Source organism: Polypterus senegalus, chromosome 13, assembly GCF_016835505.1.
Source record: "Polypterus senegalus isolate Bchr_013 chromosome 13, ASM1683550v1, whole genome shotgun sequence".
NCBI lineage: Eukaryota > Metazoa > Chordata > Cladistia > Polypteriformes > Polypteridae > Polypterus > Polypterus senegalus.
This window is the reverse complement of record NC_053166.1, coordinates 58,347,210-58,371,327: the sequence shown is the minus strand read 5'-3', so window position 1 is coordinate 58,371,327 and position 24,118 is coordinate 58,347,210. Positions and strand designations below refer to the sequence as shown.

The window sequence follows — 24,118 nt, the reverse complement described above, 5'->3', positions numbered from 1 at the left end:
TCTGCAGGCATGGGTTTGAAAGTGAGAATGAAGGATTTTAGGAAGAATGCTTTTATGATCTGGAACGAGGGTACAACGAAATAATATAAAATAATTGGAGTGGGCCATGTGAAATGATTTTGTTAGTGGCACAAGACTAGTGATAGTAGGGAATAATAATTATAATCATAATAATAATAATAAGCATTTGGGAACATAACTAAATCTGGTAGAGAAAATGATTGATTCCACCAATTTTGAAGCCAGATACACTTCCTGGATAGCCATTACCATCTGCCCGACCAAAATGAGAGAATGGTTTGTATCCATGCTGGGGTGTACCTAAATTGGCTTGCAGAGATAATCGGGATATTACTTTTGCCTTTATTAAAAACCTTTGAACTCTGTGCTAAAATTCCTTCATTCCTTCCTTTTACAGCTACAGGTTGAGGTTCCAGCAGAATTGACTTTTAATGTTTTATTGTCTGGCTGTTCCAGTCACTCAATAATTATTTTACAGTTTATTTAAAATATTACAGTAAATATCAGAGCTAGAACAAAAAAATATGATTGGATAACATTGGTTCTTCTTTTGTAAATGAAAATGAAAAATGGCATAGGCTATGTTATATTGGGGAGCTTATTAATCCATATACTCAGAAGCACACACTGAGGTAAAAAGATGCAGACCTTCAGTAATAAACGTAACTAATGTGGGAGGAACACTGTTCTTTTAGCCATAAGGCCTTCATGTTCCTATATTATATTCATGTCAATATTAAGGCAACCACACCATCTCCACATTTAAATCAATAATGGTGAATGCAAAAGAAAATGCATCGTCTAATCAAAACAACTGCTTATTCTGTTCATTTTGTTTCATGCTGTGCTTCTTTGAGAAGAAACTGAAGAACCCAGTGAAAACATACATGTACTGTATATTGAAAAATGTGTGTATTTTTCCACAGGTTGATTATTTTGCACATTACATTTCCAAATATTAATAAATAAACGCTAAATTATAAAAGTGTCAAGTTCTTCTTAGCCTAGACTGAAAAAAAGAAAAGCATAATTCCAGTCAATCCAGATTCCAGGAAAAATAAACCTAGCAATTTGAAAATAAAGACAAGGTTAACAATTAACCACACTTAGTGAACTGGTCGTCCAACCAGCACATCTCTAGGTTATCGATAATGTACCTCAAAAAGGCCTATTGTTTGGTCTGTCATCTGTGATGATACCTTAATTCTAATGTCCTGTTACAGGTTCAGGAGAAATGGATTGAGCGGTGACATCTCAGGACACAAAGGAGAGAAGCAGCTCAGAGTGACTCTCACCTCTAAAATGCACACTTAAATTTTTAACTTTTTACGCATAAGAATGCCTTAATGATGAACCAACACTCCATTCAGGATTGTCCTTCTTCAATCTGTTTTTTTTTTTTTTTTTTGTAATTTTCCTACTAATTTACCATTTTCTGTGGCGCTTACTCCCTTAACTGCCTCCTAATAGCGACGTTTAGAGATCGGTGTTGTAGACAACGTGGAGTGCTGAAAGGCGGCAACTACTAGTGTTAGACAAACTAGCATGTTTATTAGAAAATAACAGTTTACGTAACAAGAACACCTGGAAAAATGGGATGAAAAACCATGATAATGAAGATGACAAGGTAACAAAAATCACCCCAGGTAGCATACATCAATACAAGCTACATTCCAGTTAAGTTTAGTAAATCCAGTTTTGTAATTTCTGAATTGATACCAAAACGCAGAAATATTGGTAAATGTCAGATTTCCAATTGTAGAAAATGTCCAATTGAAAGTAGAAGTCGGTGGAGAAGGAAACCTGCAGCAAGTTGGGCTTGGTACCCTTGACTGAACTTGACAACCAATGTTCTAAACTGTGAGATTTTTTTCATACGATATGTACAAATAACACACCGAATACCATTTTTATTTTTTAATTTTTTATTGTAAAGCTTTAAGGAAGAAGGGCTAATTACAAGAGATTCTCTGTTTGATTTGCTCAGCAAAAATAAAAGACCACGATTAGTTTTATTCCAACATGCTTATACTGATCAGAACAAAATGAAACAAAGGGAAGAAAAAAATAGGAGACAGAAAGAAATCAAGGATTTGGGAGGTCACTGCTTGCAAAAAATCTTTAAAGACAGGAAGCGAGTGAATAATTATAGGAAACATGTTCCATGGCTCCGTTCACACAAACGTAACAAGAATCTGTTCAATCACACCCTATTGATCCCTATCTTAAAAATAGTTTACATATTTCAATTTGCCATAGTATTTTAAGTCATATAAAAGCTACACTTGCATGTACATAAAACTGTACAAAAAACAAGGCATCACAAGCATTTTATTCCTATATAAATAGAACCAACAATTAAGCTACAAATTTTATGTTCTGCAAAGTTTTTCTAATAAGGCAGTCAGGTTTTTTTTATATATCATATATAGTATATATATATATATATATATATATATATAGATATATATATATATATATATATATATATATATAGATAGATACAGTATATAGTCTTTTTAAGGGAGTTTTGTCACATCACACTGATATGTCGTATACTATACATTTTCAGATAGGTGTCATTAAATAAACAACTTGCACAAAATATGGATTCTTCATTTTTTTTTTTAAATATTGTTCCATTCTTTAATAATTATAATGTAGTTCTAAGTTAAATAATCTTCCAGATGGTGCTAAATAACTACTTTGATGCAACAGACAACTCAAGAAGTGGTATAAGAAAGAAAAATAAACGTTTTATTTTTGTAGCCAAGCAAAATGAACGCAATACACTTAAGTAACAAAATAAAATAACACTCCTGAGCTTGAATTTTTGTATATCTTCATATTTTTTACAAGGGCATACTGTATATTTAAAAGCATGCTGAACAAGTGTTCCAAGATCTTTATTGTCCTCAAAATGATATTTCATTTTGCAAATACATGTAGATTGACTAACTAAATTTGGCTTAGTTTAGCCCTTTTCGGATGTTTAAAACATGCTTTATTTCATGTGCAAGCCGAAGAACACTTTTTGCATGTTATCTCCACTAGGTTATTTCCATTATGTTTTACAGTATAGGTATGCTCACACACAAATCCTGTATCACCAGAAAGGGTAGGTATTGAGTATCTGTCGGTGTGTACATTTACATACACATACATTGAGCACTTTTAAAAATACTGTACATAAAATATTCACCTGCTCAGTGTTAAACTAATTTTAGGGGGAAAAAAAAAACTGACTGCCTTTTTATGCAGATTTTTTAATTTACAAACCCAGAACCATTTTATCTATGTGAAAAAAGGACAGGTTTACACGTATATGCATATAACAGCATCATTTTTGACAATAAAGAAACCAACAAAACAAAAATAAAATTTACTTTTGTTCATGCTAAAGAAGCTTTTGCACAATGGGATGGAAATGAGAAAAGGTTTATTTGTACGCAATCAAGTTGCTGTATTTCTAAACTCTCAAGCCAGACTCTTTAAAAAATGTGACCTTCAGTATTTTTTTTTGTTTTGGAAATTATTCTCCTCTTGGTTTCATAATTTAGATCTCTGTGGTCAGACAGAACTTGGATGGGAGTCTATTTTATATACAAATAATGGACTAAGAAGCTTTTTACAGGCTCCTTCCATATACTGCAGATGAAATATAACAGTATGTTTTCTGCTTTCTGGTGTGAATTTAATATACATGTAAACTACATCATTCTGTACCTGAGATTTCTTCCCCATTTTAGGCATATGTGAGCTCGGAAGAACTTTGGCTCAGACTGCAGCTCAGGATATTACTGCCAGCGTTATTAAAGTCTAGTAACTATGTTATTTTTTCTTCTATTCATGAGCCAGGGACCCACACTCAACACCTGGTATGTGGCAGAAATAAACGAACACAACGAGAACATAACAACTGTTTACGTAGAAAGTCAATTTAGCTGAAACTGTTGTAGAAAATTCGGAGGTTTGCTTTAAGCCAAACATGCCCAATCACGATTAGGAAAATGGAGGCATTCCCTTACCATATGTAATTTATGTCTCTTTAAACAAGACAAGATACAAAGATAAAACAGGTACAATATGCTAAAAATGTGCGCCTATAAAGACCTTGCTTGATGTATTTTTCTCCAACACAGAAATTGCTAAAATGTGCATGATAGGAAGTGTATATACTTAAAAATATCAACAGTTATGATGTTTTAATTAGAACATTTTCTTAAAATTTTTTTTTCTTCATACAAATCCCACAAAAATTAGTAATTTGTCCCACACCAAAGACATAGTCACAATGCATATGAACATGCTGTAAAAAATGACACACGACTACCAAAATGATGTATTAGTTAGCTGAGAAAACCTGTAGCATCTGGCACTTGTTGGTTCTTCTAAACAACAAAGCTGTTTTTTATCTATATATGTTAGGAATATTTCAAGAAATAGAGCTATCATTTATGTAAATGCATTACTGAGTTTTATTAACTGATATTTTGTTTTACTAGAGACATACCAGCTGTCTCACTAATAACAAAGGCCAGGATTACTTTACTGTACCTAGTCTGTCCCTGCCTTATTCTAATGGTATACTATTGTTAGGTACTATATTCAGTATTTGTATTACCTCTTATTTGTAAGGAAAGTTTGATTTCTATGTATTAATCGTAAACCCCAATGTGTATGTATTATAGCGTTATTATAAGAAATGTGCCCCATGGTAAAAGATAACAGTGGAGGAGTGAGGGGGCATAGCACAGGGAAACTAGAGTCCAGCACCCGTTGTCTCCAGCTACGATTCATTCACTCAGTTTTATCTAACAGTACATCTTATTTTTGTAGGATGTAAGACTGGAACATTTAGAGGTAAAGTGTTTTTCAGATAAAGGCTAAAAAATTTTTTTCAAATAAAGTTGTTTATTTCAGCAAGGTAAATGAGTGAGAAAAAACAACCAAATGAGCATTTAAATTTTTGCATTTTTTAATTAAGTATGGTACAGAGCCATCTGCTGTCATGTCTTCTATAAATGCTGAAGAGGACAAATTACAGAATATTTTCATGCAAAAGGAAATTGTTTAATGTTGAGGTGACAGATCTATCAAGGTGCATCAATGTCAAATAAAGACACCGGTATCATTTCTGAAAAACATCATCATTTACAAAGCAACCCTGGGATGTAATAATATAAAAAAAAAAAAAATCAAAGAATATTACAAGTGGGACTAAAAGCTAATCCAAAAATACTAACAATAAAAATGAAAAACAAAGCAGTTACTGATATCAGTTTATATATATTTAAAAAAATAAAATATTCTCTTTGCACAAATCAAGGATTTGTCCTTTACATGCCTTTAACTGTGTCTAAATAGATCATTTAAGTATTTAGCCAGGTTTGTCTTTTGAAAGCAGTGTTGTTTTTACCCAATTTAAAGCATATTTTATGTATATTTCTCTGTGGTACGAAGAATCAGGAGCTACCGTTCTCTCCTCATGTACGTCACAACCTGCTGTTACCGGTTTACTTTGTTTTGTCGGTTGCTTGTTATTAGTTTCAGTATAAAGTGAATGATCAGCACGTGCCCCCCCCACACACACACACTGTGAAAACAGAGCACTAAAGACAGCACAGACAAGATCACAAGCAAATCACAAACCACTTTTAATCTGATTGCATCTAAATCACTCTTATAAAAATTCTAATCTGTTATTTAAAAAATGGCACAACATTTTGGAAAAGCTGTTCAGTTTTGGATATTGTAGTCTGGCTGACTCATACATCCCCTGCCCCTAAAATATGCCTATTTGTGGATAATTCTAATGAAATAGAAACCAGCATTTTACAAAATGATTTTCAACACCATAGCAGACATGCTGTCTAAGCAATTCTTTGTCCAGTAGAAAACCCATTCTATACTTCACTAAAAGTTTGTAAAAAGTTTGTAAAGGAATGAAGTGTGGTGTGGGTAGAGGATATACAGCGTGTGCATTCAATAATTCATCGGTTTTTCCTCCAATAGGCTGGTATTGTCACATTGGATTGAAATAAAAGGAGATCGATCGGTTAACCAATTTCAGTCAGTTAATACTCTTGAAGCAGAGACTGAAAACCACAAGCACCATGGCTCAACTGAGAAGCGTCCTAAATACTGTTCAGTAGTGTTGAACATAGACAGTGTTAAACTACTTTACAGTAAGGGTGTTGTTTTTTTTTTTTAACAAGCCTGTAAGTGGCTGAAAAAAGTGTGGGGATGTGCTTTTTTATATCCATGCCTGGACATTTAATTGGCTTATCTAAATTGATTGTCTTTCTGGCAGATAAAGAAGATAATTTAAAGATGAAACAGATTTTGCGATAAATCATTCAAGTGAGTTATTTTTTGCAACTAATGCTGACAACAGTCTTAACATGTTTCCTATTACAAGTATCATGTCAGAAAGTGATTTACGCAACACCTTTTCTTTGTTTTCGTCCTTTCTTACAAATTCTGCCCTGCCTCATCACTTTTCCTATATTTGAATAGGTTATATGATATTCTTTCTGAAAACCTGTTATATATTCATTATTTTTTACTACTCAGTTTTAACTCTGTTGTTATATTGGAAACGGAAACTGGACCTGAAACTTGTTTCAAATGGAAATTATATGACAATGCAGTTTTCCGGATCTTGAGATCGAGCAATAGTGGCAACACCGTTGGGATACAGTAGTAAGTGCACTGTTTCTTGTTTTTATCTAAAATAAGTCGTTTTAACATTACAACCGTATTTACAAATATTATCTCCAAAATAATTGATATAGAAGACATAAAAGTGAGAACAACATATTAATTGTACATACTATCTCCACCACACACGTTCATGACCGTGCTTTTGAATAATACCAGGCCCTATCCATACATGTAGTTACTTAAAAGAGAATTTGTAAACCTCACTATTTACCCTCCCACCCCGTCCTGGCCTCGGGTACCACAGCAGCAACATTTGTGCCCCACCAGTAAACAGAAGTGCTGTATAGGTGATTTGTCTCGAGATACAGTTAAAATTTTGGCAAATTGCACTGTTTGAATTCTCCAACTGAAAAGCCCTCTCCCTGATTTAGAGAAACACAGAGAAAGAATGGTGTTAATACAGTAATGTAAAGTCTTCATTCGAAAGCAGCATGCAGGGAAATGCACCATTTTACACCATACATAAATGGACTTGTTTGGATTATTTTTGGGTACTTTGCTAATCAATCACTGGTTGATGTTTAAAAACAAGGTAGTAGTTCACCAAGGTGTTGATATTTTTGTATGTAATTAAAGCATAGATCTGAAGAAAGGCCAAGTTTAAAGACAAAATGGAGAATGATACAGGAAACTCCAAATTATATTAAAACACAATGCAGTACCTCTCGTTCTTATTATTGGCTCCATACATTTGCCAACTTGAATAAGAAATAATAGAAAGAAGCAAACAAATATTAAGTCAGTGCTGACACATAAGTACCTGAACAGACCCTTTTTTCATTCAATATTTATAAAACACATCCTCACGCGAAGTCCATCTTTTCCAACAGAGAATACTTGAACAGAGTAGAGGGCAAAGATCACAAGGTGACAGCAGCTCCTTTCCCACATTTTGAAATAATTTTAAATGAATGCAATACAGTCAACTGCCTGAATTTGTTTCTCTCTTATTATGTGAACAACTTTTTCTTTGTGAAGTAAGTTCCTCTATGTACATGGGTGAGGGTAACAAATAGTAATTTTAATTTAATTGAGCTGTAACACAAATAAAAACTAGAACTTTGAAGCTCTTTACAGCATAAGAGGAAAAAAAAAAAGTAACTGGATGTGTGCACACCATCCAGATTGTATTTACAGCACTGTACAGTTTTAAAATCCTATCATTACCATTTCCTGCTGCTCAAAAGACTTGTTGTTAGGCAAAATGATTTATTTGTATGAAATCAGGGTGATAGTAAAACAACACAGATTGCACCTTTGGAATTTCTCGAACTTGTCGAAGAAATGACAGGTCCACAGTCAAGAAAACCAAGCAGCAAGACAGAAAACAAAAACTTGTAGATAATCCTCACTGCACTGATAGTGTCCTGCTCTTACAAAAAAAAAAAGTAAAAATTTCCCATGTTAATTTTTTATTCCCGTAAATCATGTAAAAATTGAATTAGGGCTCTGCATACATTCCTACATCTGATTTTCCGCTAGCTCCTTTTTTGGATTCTATAGCCATTTTAAAATGATCATTATATTGTGACTGGCAGGCACAGAAAAAAATATTTCTTCACAGGTAAATCTCTCGCTTGGAGTTTTGGGCTGAAGGAGTAGTAGCCTGTTGAAATTCAGAGGCTTGTGTGAGAGGGATTTCTTCCATTGGGGAGTCCTTGCCAGGCTCATGGCTAGTACTAGAGAAGGCACTGTATGGGGGTAGGAAGCGAAGATTAGTAACCTTAGCATTGCGCTCTTCCATAAGCCGTGGGCTTCCATTGCTCAGCCGGTCTTGACTCCCCCTCTCTTGGTAAGGCACAAAGGTAGAGAGTTTGGGGGTGGTCTTGGTCTTGCGATTTGGGGAAGGCTGTCCTGGCATCCAACAGGCATCAGAATGTCCAAATTCAGTGCATTCCCTAGTACAGTTCCCAGTCATGGCAACATCTGGCAGCGGTCTTAAGTCTGAAAAAGAACAATCATAAACAAATCAGTTATAATTTATCTTGACATTTGCTCCAGTTATTTAGGCAATACTGTATTTCTTAAAGGTTAACTAAATTTCATATCCAGCATAATCAGGTTTTCACTCATCCATACTTTTATCAGAAGCAGCGTAAATCCAGTAAGGGTTGCAGTAAACCAAAGAGCCTATCACGGAAATACACAAAAATTAATCAAACTTTAGGTTAGTCCATCACAAGATAAATACTAATGCACACTAAGCTGACAATGATCAATTATTATAGAGCCCATGTTTTTGGTCTGCAGAAAAATAAAAAAACAAGCAAATGTGCTCTGCAAAAAATACACACAAAACAAAACATTAAAAATACATTTGGAATTTTCTACCATCAGTTTCCTACAATTCTTGTTCATTGTAATCAATAGCAACATTCCCCTGCATCACCCCCAGAAGTATTTAAAGTTTTTCCTTTAACATTCAAAGAAGCACTAGGTTACATTCTTCCAAAGATCAGTCCTGCTCCACCTGTTAACTTGTTTTTTCAAAAGTGATAAGATGCCTCTGTCTGCTATTTACAATAAATTACATTGGTGTATATATTTCTAAAAATCACAGACATCCAGTGTTCCCTATTTCTTTTATTATATTCCCCCTTCATCCTTATCTTTAATATATTTACCACGTCTAGTGAAGAAGAGTGCCAGCTCCCATGTTGTAGCTACAAATGTAGGCTGCCAGAATGTAGTTATTTCCAGTTTAAAATACTTCAATATGTATGATGTAAGACACACAGTTATAAACTGCTTTTGATTTTTAGTAACCAAAAAATACCAAATAAATTGTATTTTATTAGTAAGATATATTTAAATATTGTATAATGCTTTAAATATGTTTGTAACAGAGTGTTTTCAAAATCATATTATTAAAAAAAGCTACAATTCTTCATAATCTTGATGTTAATTCAGACAGAAAAGGTTTTTGAATTGAATATTACAAATGGAATGAATTCTAAATGGAAATATACTATAGATAAACTTTTTTTCCTCTCAAACTCAACCTTCTCTTTCCTTAGCTACAAATTGCTGCAGAGATCTGCCATAAGTGATAACTTTGCTTTAGTTTGTACTTTATCTGATTTGTGCAGCTCTGAACTTCCAAGCACTGATTTCCACAGTCAGGTTTAACTTGCCTGGTGACTGGCAAATAATATGCAGTAATATTTATTCATGAAATAATCTTACAGTCAGGCATACAGAGGCAAGACTCAGTTTAGGAACAGTGAAACTTTAGGTTAGAAGAAAAAAAAAACCACAATTCATATACAGGAAATAGCCTTCTTCCTCATGCATGACGGGAAATCACTTTTTGGTGTTCAGAAAAATTAAATCTTTGGGGAGACATTTATTTCCCAAATGTGCAAGATGCCCTCGCTTCATGCATAATTTAAATTCATTACCTGGCACCAGAGGGTTACATCTTTAGACTTAGAATTCCTTCCTGATTTTGAACTATGCTGAAATAGTATATATAATGAGTTACTGCATACATTTATTGGATCTGCACCAGATGATCCCATTATTATAAACACACCTTTAAAGACTAAAGGAATGCTGATATTTAGTTTTCAACTATCAATAATATAAATTAAACAAAAAAGTTGTTTACATCATTTATAGTGTGCTATTAAAAAAACTGTTCTTAGTGTTTGAGCGTTGAGTATTAGGAAAAACACTGAAATGCTTATCATTCTCACCCATCTATTTTCTAATCCAGTTTAGGGTTACTGACAGTCTGTATCTCTTTTGGTAGCATTTGGCACAAGACAGGAACTACCCCTGAATGGGGTGCCAGTCAATCACAGGGTATAATCCCACAAGGATACAGATTCAGTCAGGGCCAATTTACAGTCATTTGACCTAACATGTGGGAGGAAGACTGGAGCCCCTGGAGGAAAATCAATGTGGACACAGGAATAACATGCTGAGTTCCCACAGGCAGTGCCTGGACCAGAGAATAAAAACGGAGGCCTTTGTAGTCATGAGGCAGCTGTGTTTATCACTGTGCCACCATGATACCTTTTCTTCAATTTTAATTTTTCAAAATCTATTTACTAGAGTAAAGTTACTTTTTTTCTTAACAAAAGTGATGCTTTTATGCAAGTAATAAAACAGAATATACATGTGTATTATACATGATAAGACATGGGCAAAAGTGGAGAAAATGTATGTCTCTGTTTGTTATTCTAAGATAGATAACATTTTAATTAAAACCATGCGTAAAAAACGGTTCTCGCTCTCATCTCCCAAACTCGGATTTCATGCACTCTTAGATTATAGCCCTCATTGACTATGGTGTGTTGAGCTGAATTTTAAGACAACATAAAAAATAAGACTAATAAGATGAAAATGATTTACAGTAAATGCTGCAACACTGGGCAGACATATTTAAAAACAGGTAAGAGTAGTGAATTGAATGAAGCAATGAGTATAGAAATACTGCATGTTACTTACAGTATCAACAGTGTTAGAAATATAGTGGTATGTGCCAACAGAGGAATTGAAAACTGCTTAGAAACTACAACCCTAACTGTTTGAATAAAATTAAAATTTCAGGACTGTATAATGATTAAAAAAAGCCTGACTGAATATTATAAAAAATAATAGGAACAAACACCTCTAGGGCACATCATCCAATAGGAGATTCTTACTGTTCTTATTGACATTTGTTTTCTATGTATGTGTGTGATTTTTAGAAGAGTATGGGAGTCTATAAAAGTGAAGGAACAAAACAATGCGGTATAATTAATTTTACTAATCAACAACAGGCAACTTGATTTGCATTGCTCAAGAATCATCTGAGTGTATTAAAAAATGACAACAAATATAACAACTAAATTTAAAGGAAAGGTGTAGTAAGAAGTTAAGCAAAATGTAATCTTTCTAGTTAGCCAATAAAAGGTGTCATTCTGTTTAACGTCGCACTACATCCATAATGGCTAACACGGTACAACACCCTACTACTCAGGAAAGGGTGTAAAAAATTTAAAAGGAAAACAAACTCCATATTACCAACAGCAAACACTAGATTGAATAGATAATACTAATTATTTTGTCTGGCACTAGATAATTTAGGAGATTATGAAGTACTGTACTACATAATATACTGAGAAATAGTCAAATGTTTTCCACGTGTATTTACTTTTGACCTATTTACACACTGGGGCTAAATATGCAGAAAATTCATTAGCTTTTACTCTAGCTGTCCAGAAATTATATTGATGCATCGCCACAATCATAATAACAACAAAAGCAAATCATAGTGGCATCTAATGTACAATACAATACAATTTAATTAACCTTTGTTTCTACCTGTAACATTTTTTAACAAATTACTAGACCTGAAAATGTTTGATAACAATGTAACAAACCATATTAAAGACGGAAACAATAAAATTTAAAGCACATTCAACTTCCACAGAGCTGAGAGTGAAATGACATTTAAGCAAATAGCTGCGTAAATTGCTTCTGTTACACAGAGAACTAATCAATCAATACACAAGGAAGGTTTTTTTTTCTTTGAAAATGAAGACACACAACTCTGGTTACTGTACAGTACTTGAAAAAGGCAGAAGAGATTAAGCATTTATGTAAGGATGATTTGCTCATTTTTCTTTATATACAACCATAATAAGAACATTGAACAAACAGCCTTCACAGCATTGCAATCCATGTATTCATTTTCTAAACATTTTTTCTACATTTTTAATCAACTTTACAATATTTATGGAAAGAAGCAAGGGAACCGGAGGAAAACCCACATAAAGGATGAACATGCAATCTAAAGACATAAGACAGTTCAGCCAAAATGAGGAAGCCAAACAATATTAAGTGACAAAATTAACTTCCATGCCACTATGCTGTCCATGCCGAGATGAACAGTCAATGTTCAATTATAAATAGTTCAAATTTCTTTCATAATTATCGTGACAAACATAAACAGCAGTATCCAATTGGTGCCACATTGCGTCAGCAGAAGTGCTGTCTAACCTTCACCAACAGGAGTAGTTAAATCGGTTGAGTACCATATATGATAGGCGTAAGGAAGTGCAATTATCTTCCATAAACAATAAACTCAGCAGTTTATAAAAGCAGTTTATGATGTCCAGTCTTCTGATTTCCAAATCATAATGACATCTTAACTTGAATGGGAAAGTTGGCAAGCCCTGGCTTATTCAAATTTCTCAACAAGGAAACTGAAATTATTCTTTTATCTGATTAACTGGAAGTGTGATGCATAAGACTGAAATAATTTTTAAAAGACACTTCCTGGCTTTTTCCCTCAATTATTGTGTTTCCTGGTCTCATCTTCTAGAGTGGTTCCAAGCAGCCCAAGTAATTCCCCTAAGTTAGCAGTCCACACATAGCACTGCTATTTTTGTTAAGTTCTCTAACACTAATCCCAATATGTTTGATTGCAAAATGTCACAAGTCAAGTAAATCAGGTCCCTGAATGCTGTTCTGAATTTCCAGTGTTATATACCGACTGGATGTTTTTCTGAAGTTTATGAATTAGTAAAAATCACAACAAGACTTCTGCTGGTGAGCCTGCAAAATGATCTTTAATTATACTGTATCATATTCCTAATAATCTTGATTCTTTCTTTGTTTATTAAGTGTTCTTTATTTCTATTGAGTTTTACTTGATTTCGCTATTTTATCCAGTCAAGGCTAAATTTCTCAAGGCTATTACCAGTACAAGTGTGGGTTATTAAAATGTTCCAGTATTATTAGTCCTAACTGGTGAATTATTATTCTTTCTTCAGAGAGGTGATGATCAGTAGATTCCTGGAGGCTCACTGTGTATAGCTACTGTCTAGGAGCTTCATCAACCTTGGTTTGCATCCCAGCTTGAACAATGTCTTTGTGAAGTTTATGGTTTTTTTTACCTGCCTGGGTGGGTTTTTCTTAGAGAACTACAGTTTTCTTTTCCTTATCCCAAAGAGCAAGGTTAATCTGTGACTCTAAATTGTCTTGTTGCAAATGGTTATGGGTGTGTATTTGGTTGTGCCCTGCAGTCGACCAGCATACTGTTTATGGTGGGATCCTTCATTTTGCATAACACCTTAGAGATGTGCTCCAGCCCTAGAACTAGGAATTCGATTCAGTGAGTTTAAAAACAGTGTATGGATAGATGAGTATTTCTTCTAAGGGAAAACGAATGACAGAATATGAAACATACTGCTTATTGTAAGATAAAACGAAATGGTAAAGGTTAAAATGATCACCAACTCTGGGATTGCTAGTTATTCAAGGATATACACTGTGCTTAAACGCTGATCTCTCACAAAAACCACTGATGTTTTAATTAAAGTTTGTGTAGCATTATTTAATCTATATTGTCAATTTTAATTCACTGCCTGACAAGCTATTACTTCTCAGAGATTAAATTAGGCAGCTATTAATTAATTGCCCCACTGATTCAGAATATATGCAATTACATAACTTTTTAAAATGTTGTTAGTACCTCACCACAACCAAATAATAAGCAGATAAAATCAACATGCTGCTTAAAGTTTATTGTGATAGCTTAGTACTTACAATTTGTAATGATGTCTTTTCAACTATTCAATTAACAGAGACAAATGTTTATTTACAAAACAAGTTTTATTCAGACAGACATATAACACTCTTTTTACCCCCAATTAGTCCCATCTTCTCAGCATCATGGCTAGTAAAAGGGCTACGGTTACCAAACGCTGTTGTGATTAGTAACTGCAAGATTGACACTTTCCAGTCTCAGCTTTGTGCATGCGCTGTTATCTGCAACAGTGAGCTGTTCAAATGTAACAAATTCAGTATCTTAGCCTAAATATAAATAAACTTAAACATATTATTTGAATTATAATGTCAGGCGCACAACCTAGCTAGCACATAAACAGTCTTTAACCAAAGCATTTATTAACAAGGAAAACCTTCAGACTATATGAATATTTTGTGGACCTTGCCTAATGATCAACCCTAATTATATTGCACTGGCACTATTTTGTATCACCCTAAGAATGGCATTTCCTGATCATTGCACTATGATACAGGAATCTTCTCCATACAATGAGAACAATATCTCTCTTCATTTCTATTTTATCTCATTCTTTATATATTTCAAACTAGTTGGAACATCTTAGTAAATCTCACAGATTCCTTGGAGGTATGTTCTTCTAAGGCTGGAGTCATTCTACATGACATCACATTAGTCAGCATGTTGCAGTTAATGACTACAGATACTGGATTACATTGTCTGAAGGATGCCACATTACACAACTCAGAATCACATGTAATAATGAATTCATGTCACAACTTCTCAGCACATTTTAACATGCTGGTTGCAACTACTATTAGGTGTATTCATGTTTTAAAGGCATGATGTGTTCAGCCATAGTCTTGGCAATCAGTTGAACAGACAAGCCCCTCTTCTGTTTGTGTGGTCCAAAGCACTCGTTATTCTACTTTCTTTGCAATATCAATGTATGCATTGCACTTCTGGCCGAATGATCATTCACTATCAGCTGTTGCACACACATAAACCCAATCCACGACTTTAAACAAAATCTATCGGTTTGACATTTTTTGTCACTCGTCACAGAATGTGTTGATTGAGTTGCTGGGTATGTCAGCCTACACAACTAAGGTCACAGGTGCATACCACAACCTGTCCACAAATCACAAAGATTATGTAAATGAATGCAAAGACTGAAAATCCTTGGAAAGGTTACTTATGAAAAAAGGCAAGTCATTGTACATTTCTAGATTCCCTTCCTGCTTTAGGAATGTTTTGTCAACCAGAGAAAATTAATTCACTATGATGAACATTCAAGAAATTAGTTGTACTATTTCAAAAGAGATGTTCTTGTTCTTCATATTGTGATACAGTGAGTTACCTAGTGCTCTGACCCCTGGCTGACATGAATTTATAATTGACATTTTCTCTTTTGTACACAGTTTTAATGTGTTTAACGTTCTGTGATGCCAAAATAATGTTGTTGTTGTTTGTTGGTTCTCTTCCGTAAAGAAATCTTTATTTACAGAGTTACATAACTATGCTTCTTAAACATCTGTATCATGTTTAATTTGTAACTTAGATCTTTGCTGTTATTTATTATTTGATAAGCTGTTGAATTCATTACTCATAATCCCCGCTATCTAAACTGCAGTGACTCTTTAACTGAGGCTGATTAGAAGCTCATGCTTTTAACTATCTGCCATTTGAATCTCAATGACATTTTATGGGAAATTTGTTTTTAGGAGCATGTAGGTGACGTGAACCTTAGTTTAAAATATTTAACAATCAGCACTGTCTCATTTACCAAATTAAAACAGAAATAAAATTATTGGACATTTTAAAGGTTAGAATGAAGATGCTAATGATTTTATGCTTGAACCATAATAGCTGTTACATGCAATAAACTGTGGGTGTGAACAGCTTATGTCAAAAACTTATTTTCATTAAGTTTTTGTTTTATAGTAAGCAAAAAATAAAATCATTAAGCTGTGACACATAAAAAAGTTTACATTTAGGAACTTAGGAATCTTTTAAATTCAATATTATTTTACATCCAGGTCTAGCAACCTAAATGTTATATTACACAATGTTGGAGAGGTAATGCATTATTAGTAATGCAGATACAGATAATAACATTATTAGTAATGCAGATACAGATAATAACATCCACTCAATACTTTCAATAATTAATCTTTTGTCTTGATGCAGCATGTTAATAACATGGGCTTGGTTTTTAAAGTTAGCAACTTTTTATCACAAAACACCAGTTTTAAATGTCTGTCTCTTTTCAGTGTTTGCCACTGTGTTTCCTAATTGACATTTACTCTTGAAGTTAGGCATTCTGCAGACCTAGTAAAAACGGAATGTAGCATAACAAAATATAAATAAATAAACAAAATCAGTAGTACCCTTAAATGCCAGGATATGAATTACCCTAATCATGTATTTTGTAAATTATTTATTCGAAATGAATGGGCGTAATTACAGCTGTTTCAGATGACCAATCCCCCTTCTGTGACCTGACCAGTTGATTTCTCTGCAGAGGCTGGTGGACCTGCTTTTGCTTTCAGTGGACAGGAACAAATACATGTGTTATTTATTAACAGGACAGAGTCAACCAGCTGCAGCAATTATGTGACACCCACTGCAGGGAAAAGGCTTGGAGTTTCACAGGAAGTGAGGAAGGCTCGGGAGTTCCTAGTTCAGCATTACTGAAAGTAAAGGGGGGGATACATCATGTTATGACTGATTATTTTTTATATTTGATATTAAGCCATGGAACTTTGATTTACATTCATATAAAATAATGTAGATTTGCTTTCCTTATTTAACATTTGTTAGCATCACCTCCAATAAATATAACCATGGTCTTCATATGAGGATGATGTTTTATTTACTTCTTTCCATATTATTAAATCCAAATACACAGAAAGGCTAATAAGTAAATTCTTCATATTATATTGACAAGGCCAGACTAAAATTGGGAAAATCTAAGTATATCATTCATTACACTTCATTTTTAATAGCATGGAAAAAAGCAAACAAAGGTCTTTATTACAGAGTATATACAAAAATATGATGGTTAATGTTTTGCATACTATAATGGCGTAAGAAACATTTTAATGAAAACTGATAATTCTACCCAGCCTAACTCCTATAATACTGACAAGTCACCTAATATTTCCAAAACATTATACAGCTAAAATTTGAATGTCATCATCATATTCATTTCCCCTGCGCAGCTGGGTAAATTGTTACATGTGTTTGGACATCTTAATGAGAACAATTATTTTCAAACATTTATGTGAAATATAGCCTTACAAACATCTACAGTACGTATATGTGTTCTCAAGATCTTTCTTGAAAACCAGAATTTGAAATAACAGCTCCCTTCATAATGTTAAACATGTCTACTATTGTTTCCCCTTTACCTATCTTTACTTACAATAAAAATATTTGTACCCTTTACTTATATTATGCACTAGAAAGGCTTATAATTAATCTATTAGCCTTTCTCAATTGTAAATGGGTCCTTCTTATAAAATTGAAAGCAAAACACCATCCAGTATTCCGGATGTGACCTTGCTAGAGATTTTTTGTTAAAAATATTGACTGCATTTTCGTATATATAGTCCCTTTTGCTCACATTATCTACATTACTGTACTCCACGTGTATTTAAATATTGATGAGCATTTGTAGTTGGTTAGTTTGTTTTATAATTCTATGTTACTGTGTTTTGTTTCTTATAAATTATAAAATTCCTTCAAAATATTTACAGTTATAACTGATGTGTCAAATGCTAACATAAACAAGCCAAGGGCTAACATTAACAAAAACATAACATTATAACTCCACTTGTCAAGTACAGAGTTACGGGGACTGAGAGCAATGAGTGAAAATGGCTGTCTTTGGCAGAAACCCTGCGTGAAAAATCAGACCAGGGTTCAGATCACTGTAAAGTGGCATAAGGATTAAACCTCTTAATATAAATATACCACATAAATAGTATGTTCAAAATGTAGATACATACAGTAGATTACTACTGTATTTTCATTGATGTTATCACTTAATAAAAATGAATAATAAGAAAGACTGAAATTGTTAAATTGGCTGAAAAAATTTGAGGGCTGAAATATTTATTAAAATATATATTTTCTTATTACAAAATGAAACAGGAACCCTGCTGTAAATCAACTGAACGTCACTTTAATTATTTATAGATATAACAAATCACTTCTGCTTTCAATTTATCTGCCTCCCAATGGAATTCTGCACAGGAAATATTCAATTATGCCACAAAAGTGAATACATTTGTATCAGCGCTATAGGGCCTAGGGCCTACACGCCTATTATTTCCCAGGTTGCTATTTGGGACAACATAAAAATTGAAGATGATTAGTAGTCATTCAGTGTCTTTAAATTTGAATGCACAAAAAAAAAACCACCTAAGTGTTAAATCTAATTCATTGTTGAGAATATGTTGAGTCAAACAGTAGCAACATATACAAGGGAAATCAATATGTAATATACAGTTTACTGAATTGTATGACAAAACACATTTATTCAGCATGAAAAGTGAGAGGGAAAAATAAGGTTTGTACCATAAAAAGAATAACATTGGAATGAGAAAAGCATCCACATTTGCTATGTGATTATTGACTTAAAAATTACCTTCTCTAGATAGACATTCAGACAGCCAGACAGCAACCTACATAGACAGACAGATAGATAGACAGAGACAAAGAATATAAAAGAATAATACAGCGGGTTAGTTTGCACACTATGGTCAGCTACTGTACCACTTATGTGCATAAATAGCACTTCCAAAACAAAAAAAAAAATATACACCTGCACCAACTATGAAAAGCAGTTTGATTTAAACACACAAATCAAGCAGTCGTAAGCCTACCCACACCCCTCATGGTAGCATATGCTTTGTTTTGAAAAGTCAAAGTGCCATATTAAATAATTATTTCAGAGCAAAATTATGGCTGTTTACCAATCAACTTTGCTACCTTTTGCTCCTTGATTACAGCCGAGGCACTGTATTTCTTTTTTAAAATTGCTGCACCTCATAAATTTTGAGTTTTATGAGGCCAATTTCATTATAGTAATTGTGAATAGTCAGGGGACGGGCTTAAATGGAGGTAGCAGTTTCTAATTTAATATAAAGCTTGATGCATGCTTTATTCCATTAGAACCTGCTCTTTCTTTTGCGGACTAAATCTATCAGTATCTTTGGTACTAATCATCCAGCAAACCAAGGCATCTAGTATGTAGAATTTTAAGAATGCTTATTTATTGCTATATACTTTAAACTTACAAAGGCAAATATTTGGTGAGCTAGTAGTGTGATTTCTTTTATCTTTCTTGTAGAAGGAATTCTTATTGTATTATGCATATATGACTGAATTAATGCTGTGTCTAGTCCTAGTAGTGTCCTCTACCACATGGCATATACAGTATAAGCATATGCCCAAATTGTACATGATTCCTTCTATTATCTGAACAGAGATAATTCAAGATAGTGTTTCAAGCAGGCATGTACAAAGTAAAGGCGCAAGTGATGCTTGGGCTCATTGAGGTTTTTAATGTACTAGTTCTTTGTTGCACAATGAGAAAAAAATCCCTGAATTTCTAAATTACAGCCCCATGCATAAGACCACATGCAGATGAAATGGCACACGTGAAGTGCATTTAGTGAGCTGTAGGTAAGCATAGCTTGATTTATCTCGATTTAAAATCATAGATTCCGTTTTATACACTAAGTAATATGCTGTTCTGTAAGCCATGTTGGATGGTTGCTAGTCAGTTGCATAATAAAGGAAATGTGCCAGTAAACCATAAAAAAGCAACAAAAAATATAATTTTTGTTTAAAGAGCTATTTCAAAGAAAGACTAAAAAACGATGCTACTTTAAACAAAGGTTTTAGTCTTTCTTTCATCCTTGAGCTCTCAATTCTCAGAAGCACATCTTAATGATGTTGCAGTCACAATAAAGATGCAAAGTTAAAAAATGCATGACAAATGACTTTTGAAATAAAATAATCATTATCTGTTATTAAGATGAATTTGCTATAAAATATCCTTGCCTACCTTACTATTTGTAGGAAGCATCACTTTCTTTGTTTTATTTATTGTCCTTAAAAAGATCTTGTACCCAGGATAAAAAGATAAATTCCATTTAAATTGTTGAAATTTACCTGTATGATAGTTGACTTTTCATCCATCCATCCATAATCCAATCTGCTATATCCTAACTACAGGGTCACGGGGGTCTGCTGGAGCCAATCCCAGCCAACACAGGGCGCAAGGCAGGAAACAAACCCCAGGCAGGGCGCCAGCCCACCGCAGAGTTGACTTTTCAAACTGCCAAAAAGCATTTGATAAATCAAGAAAGGGTGGAAGATTATCTTTTTTCAAGTAGAACCAAGGTTGCTGGACCAGGCAGTAAATGTATCAGCACTCCATTACCACAGAAACAAAAAAGCACAAGTGATTTACAAGTATTTTGCACGTCCATTATTAATGGTTACCTACTTGAGTGCACAACTTCTTCTTCTGAAATATTAACTCTATACTGTAGATTTATATTCCATGCTGTCTTCACTTCTTATCAAATGTTAAATGCTTTAATTACAAACGCTCTGGGTAACCTCAAGGGAAGAAGGCATTTTTTTTTCTGAATTACGTGCTACCAAACAAATGAAACTCTTCAGAGAATTAAAACACTTCATGAAATGTGGCCAAGCAAAATTAAAAACTTTGAAAGTTGTCTCACACTGACACTCTCTATTCACTTACTTTAAAAATGTAAAAAGGAAAAGCTAAGATACCACAGAATGAGGTGATGCATATTATATTGCACCTACTGTAGGTCCCTTTATAGTCACTGTAAAGAAGTTTTATTCAGCAGAAATTCAGACCCTACACATTTCAAAGTATTTAGTATGACCACTGTACCCACAATAGTTATTTATTTATTATAGGTAAAATAATATATTATACGTAGAAATAAACTATAGTGTAATTAAGTAAACATGCTTCTTTATTAGCCTTATCATATAGTTGTATACATAAATAAAATAAGTAAATATATATTTTAACATAAAACAGATTTATTTACACTCTGTGATACTCTGCCATATCCAGAGTTTGGCTCATGCTTTAAACTTAAACCCTCTGGGACAAGTTTACCATGACCCTGAATATGACAAAATGGGCAAAAGTTTGGACAAATGAATAAATGAATTTGTATTTATATTAGATAATCTACAATACCCATTCCCTGAAAGATAAAGATCCATCAAATTTTTTTCCTAAGCCAAGATAAAATAGAAAATATGTTTCATAAATATCTCAATAACCGAATTAAGAAGACCAATAAAATCTTAAGTGAAGTGGAGGAACATAATAACTGATTGTTGAAGATAAACAAATAGAGGCAAGACAATAAAGTTACCAAAAGACAGGGAACTCCTTTTTCAAGGGTCAGCCAATGTAATCAAAACAAAACTGGGGCCAAACTCTGTTCACAGACTAGATCATTAAATAAACTAAGAAGAAGTCAAATGTGGAGGATGCTAAGATCTGGAGAAAATTCCTGACAGTAACATTTCTCTTTACTTAAATGTACCTTTTCCAATATTAGGAAGACACTGATGACATTCTGTCAGTGGGCACACTTGTCCTGAGATGCACAGACAGTTTGGAAATTGCCAAATGACTTGCCAACTCAGCAAGACAAAGCTTGTCAACCAGGAAACAAATGCTGTTGTATGAGGCAACTTTTAATAAAATATAATTTTTGGGTGCAGTATTGAGTTGTAAGCAAACAATATGTTAGATTATATAGCACTACTAGGGAGTTCCCTCCTGATCCCTTTGCTTACCAGCCACTTTGCATCTCGCATTGTGAAGAGAGGGGCTGAACGCACCCCAAGGAGATGTGGTCGCTCCTCCGGAACCCCCTCTAAAATGGTGATACAATGGGAAACAAATAGTTTTTTTTTTTTAACTCCTCTTTGCTTGATCAGCTGCAAGCTTGCTGCTGCTGCTGCCGTGCTACATGATCTGCATCTCATGCGGCACTTCAAACATTTAAAAGCCTGTACAGCAGCTGTCCTACTCTTTGTGTTTTATTTCCTGCCCTGGATGTGGTTAAATCTTTTGGCACAAAGTCCCTTTTCGCGAGACGTTAGTTCTTGAATTTTTTAGTTTATAATTTAAAACAGAATAAGAAAATCTAATAAAGTCACCTTAAAGTTTGATAAATTCTGAAAAGAATGATACCAAACATATATATGTAGGTTTTAAAATAAGCCTGAGTTAAAGCGTGACAAAAAACATGACATAAAAAAGTCACCATTGCACTTTTAGGCTTAGGATTTTATATATATAGAGTAGATATATTGTGTTGTGCCAAGTCAAGAAGATGATGCTTAAGCTATTTAACACACTAGCGAGACCACATCTGAGGAACTGCATACAGATTTGGTGTCCAGACTACAGAAAAGACTTAGCAGTACTAGAAGAAATCCAGAGAAGAGCAACTAGCCTGTTTCCACAACTAAAAAATACAAGTTATGAGGGAACAGTTAAGGTACTAAATACTTTTGGCTTAAGTACCCAGAATCTAAAAAGTGACATAAATGAACCTTTCAAAATTATGAATGGAACTGGTGCCATGGAATCAGGCTGTTACTTTAAGATCAATTCTTCAAGAACAACACATGGACAGAAATGGCAACTCACCAAGGGTAAATTTCTTATAAAAAATAAAATTAGAATGTTTTTCTTCATCCAGAGAACCAAAGACATGTGAAATAAACTACCAAGGAGTGTGATAGACAGTAGAACTTTATCAGTTAGGGACTTTCAAAACTCGACAATGTTTTTTGGAAGAAATAAGTGGATAGGACTGGCGAGCTTTGTTGGGCTAAATGGCCTGTTCTCGTCTAGAGTTTTTTAATGTGACTTACAACCTTCAAATTCTGAATTGATGTTATTTGAAGAGGTCACGTGGATGTGACTCATGAGCTCAACTGGACTGAATGGCCCATTTTCTCATCAAAATGATTGTAATTGTCCCAAGTATGGCTTTCTATGTGGGCTAAGTCTGGTGACCTATTCTACCTTGTGCCTGATAATGTTTCTCAATAATAAAGGGATGAATGCAGAGCATATACATTTATTATTTTTTTCTCTAAATGTTTTATCAAATAAAGTATATTAGCAGTACACTCTATGTAACAGAGGAAGCAATACTAAAAACTAAACAGAAAAAATGAACTTTTTGATATGTATCTTAATTTTAATGAGTGATACAGTTTGGAGAAGAATGGACACTGCACTATACCTGTATAAAGCACACACACCTTATTATGCGACTGCCTTCTAGGCCATTTTGATATTGAGGCTGTTCTTTATGACATTTGCATTAAGTAGCCTATCCGTTAGAAACAGGTTAATACCTATTCTTACAAAAGAAAATACATTATTTACTTGTTTTACATTGTTTTAGTCTTGATGGAAGATGCAATATTACTTAAAAAAATGAAGAATGACTAATGAGATAGAGTATGTAACTTAAAAGTATTAAACTATAGTGCAAACTATATGGTGTAAGTTCAAGTGACACAGACGAAATATGAAAGAATACTCTTATAATTATATTAGTAAATTATTGAGTGCATTTAACTAGTAATAATAATGACAAAATCTTTACTACTAGTTACACGACTTTTCTGTCTTTTTGATGGAAGAAGGAAGTCCGAAGTGTTGTACAAGATCTGCTTTTCTGTCATTCTGGTGTGTACTCAGACTATACAATTTGTGTATTTATTTATTTACCTATTGACTTATTTATG

At 33.7% G+C, this 24,118-nt stretch overlaps 1 protein-coding gene across 5 annotated transcripts in view; it reads right to left on the bottom strand.

Moving 5' to 3' along the window:
• Positions 1 to 2,650: 2,650 nt before the first annotated feature.
• LOC120542166 (protocadherin-1-like) overlaps positions 2,651 to 24,118 on the bottom strand; it is a 367,416-nt gene continuing 345,948 nt past the window's right edge. For 3 of the 5 annotated variants that reach the window (XM_039774404.1, XM_039774405.1, XM_039774406.1), the window contains exon 5: positions 2,651 to 8,691. In XM_039774404.1, the coding sequence (XP_039630338.1) occupies positions 8,306 to 8,691 (386 nt within the window). In that variant the 3' untranslated portion in view covers positions 2,651 to 8,305. The remainder of the gene's footprint in view (positions 8,692 to 24,118) is intronic. The other 2 variants (XM_039774408.1, XM_039774407.1) reach the window with 2 other exon arrangements.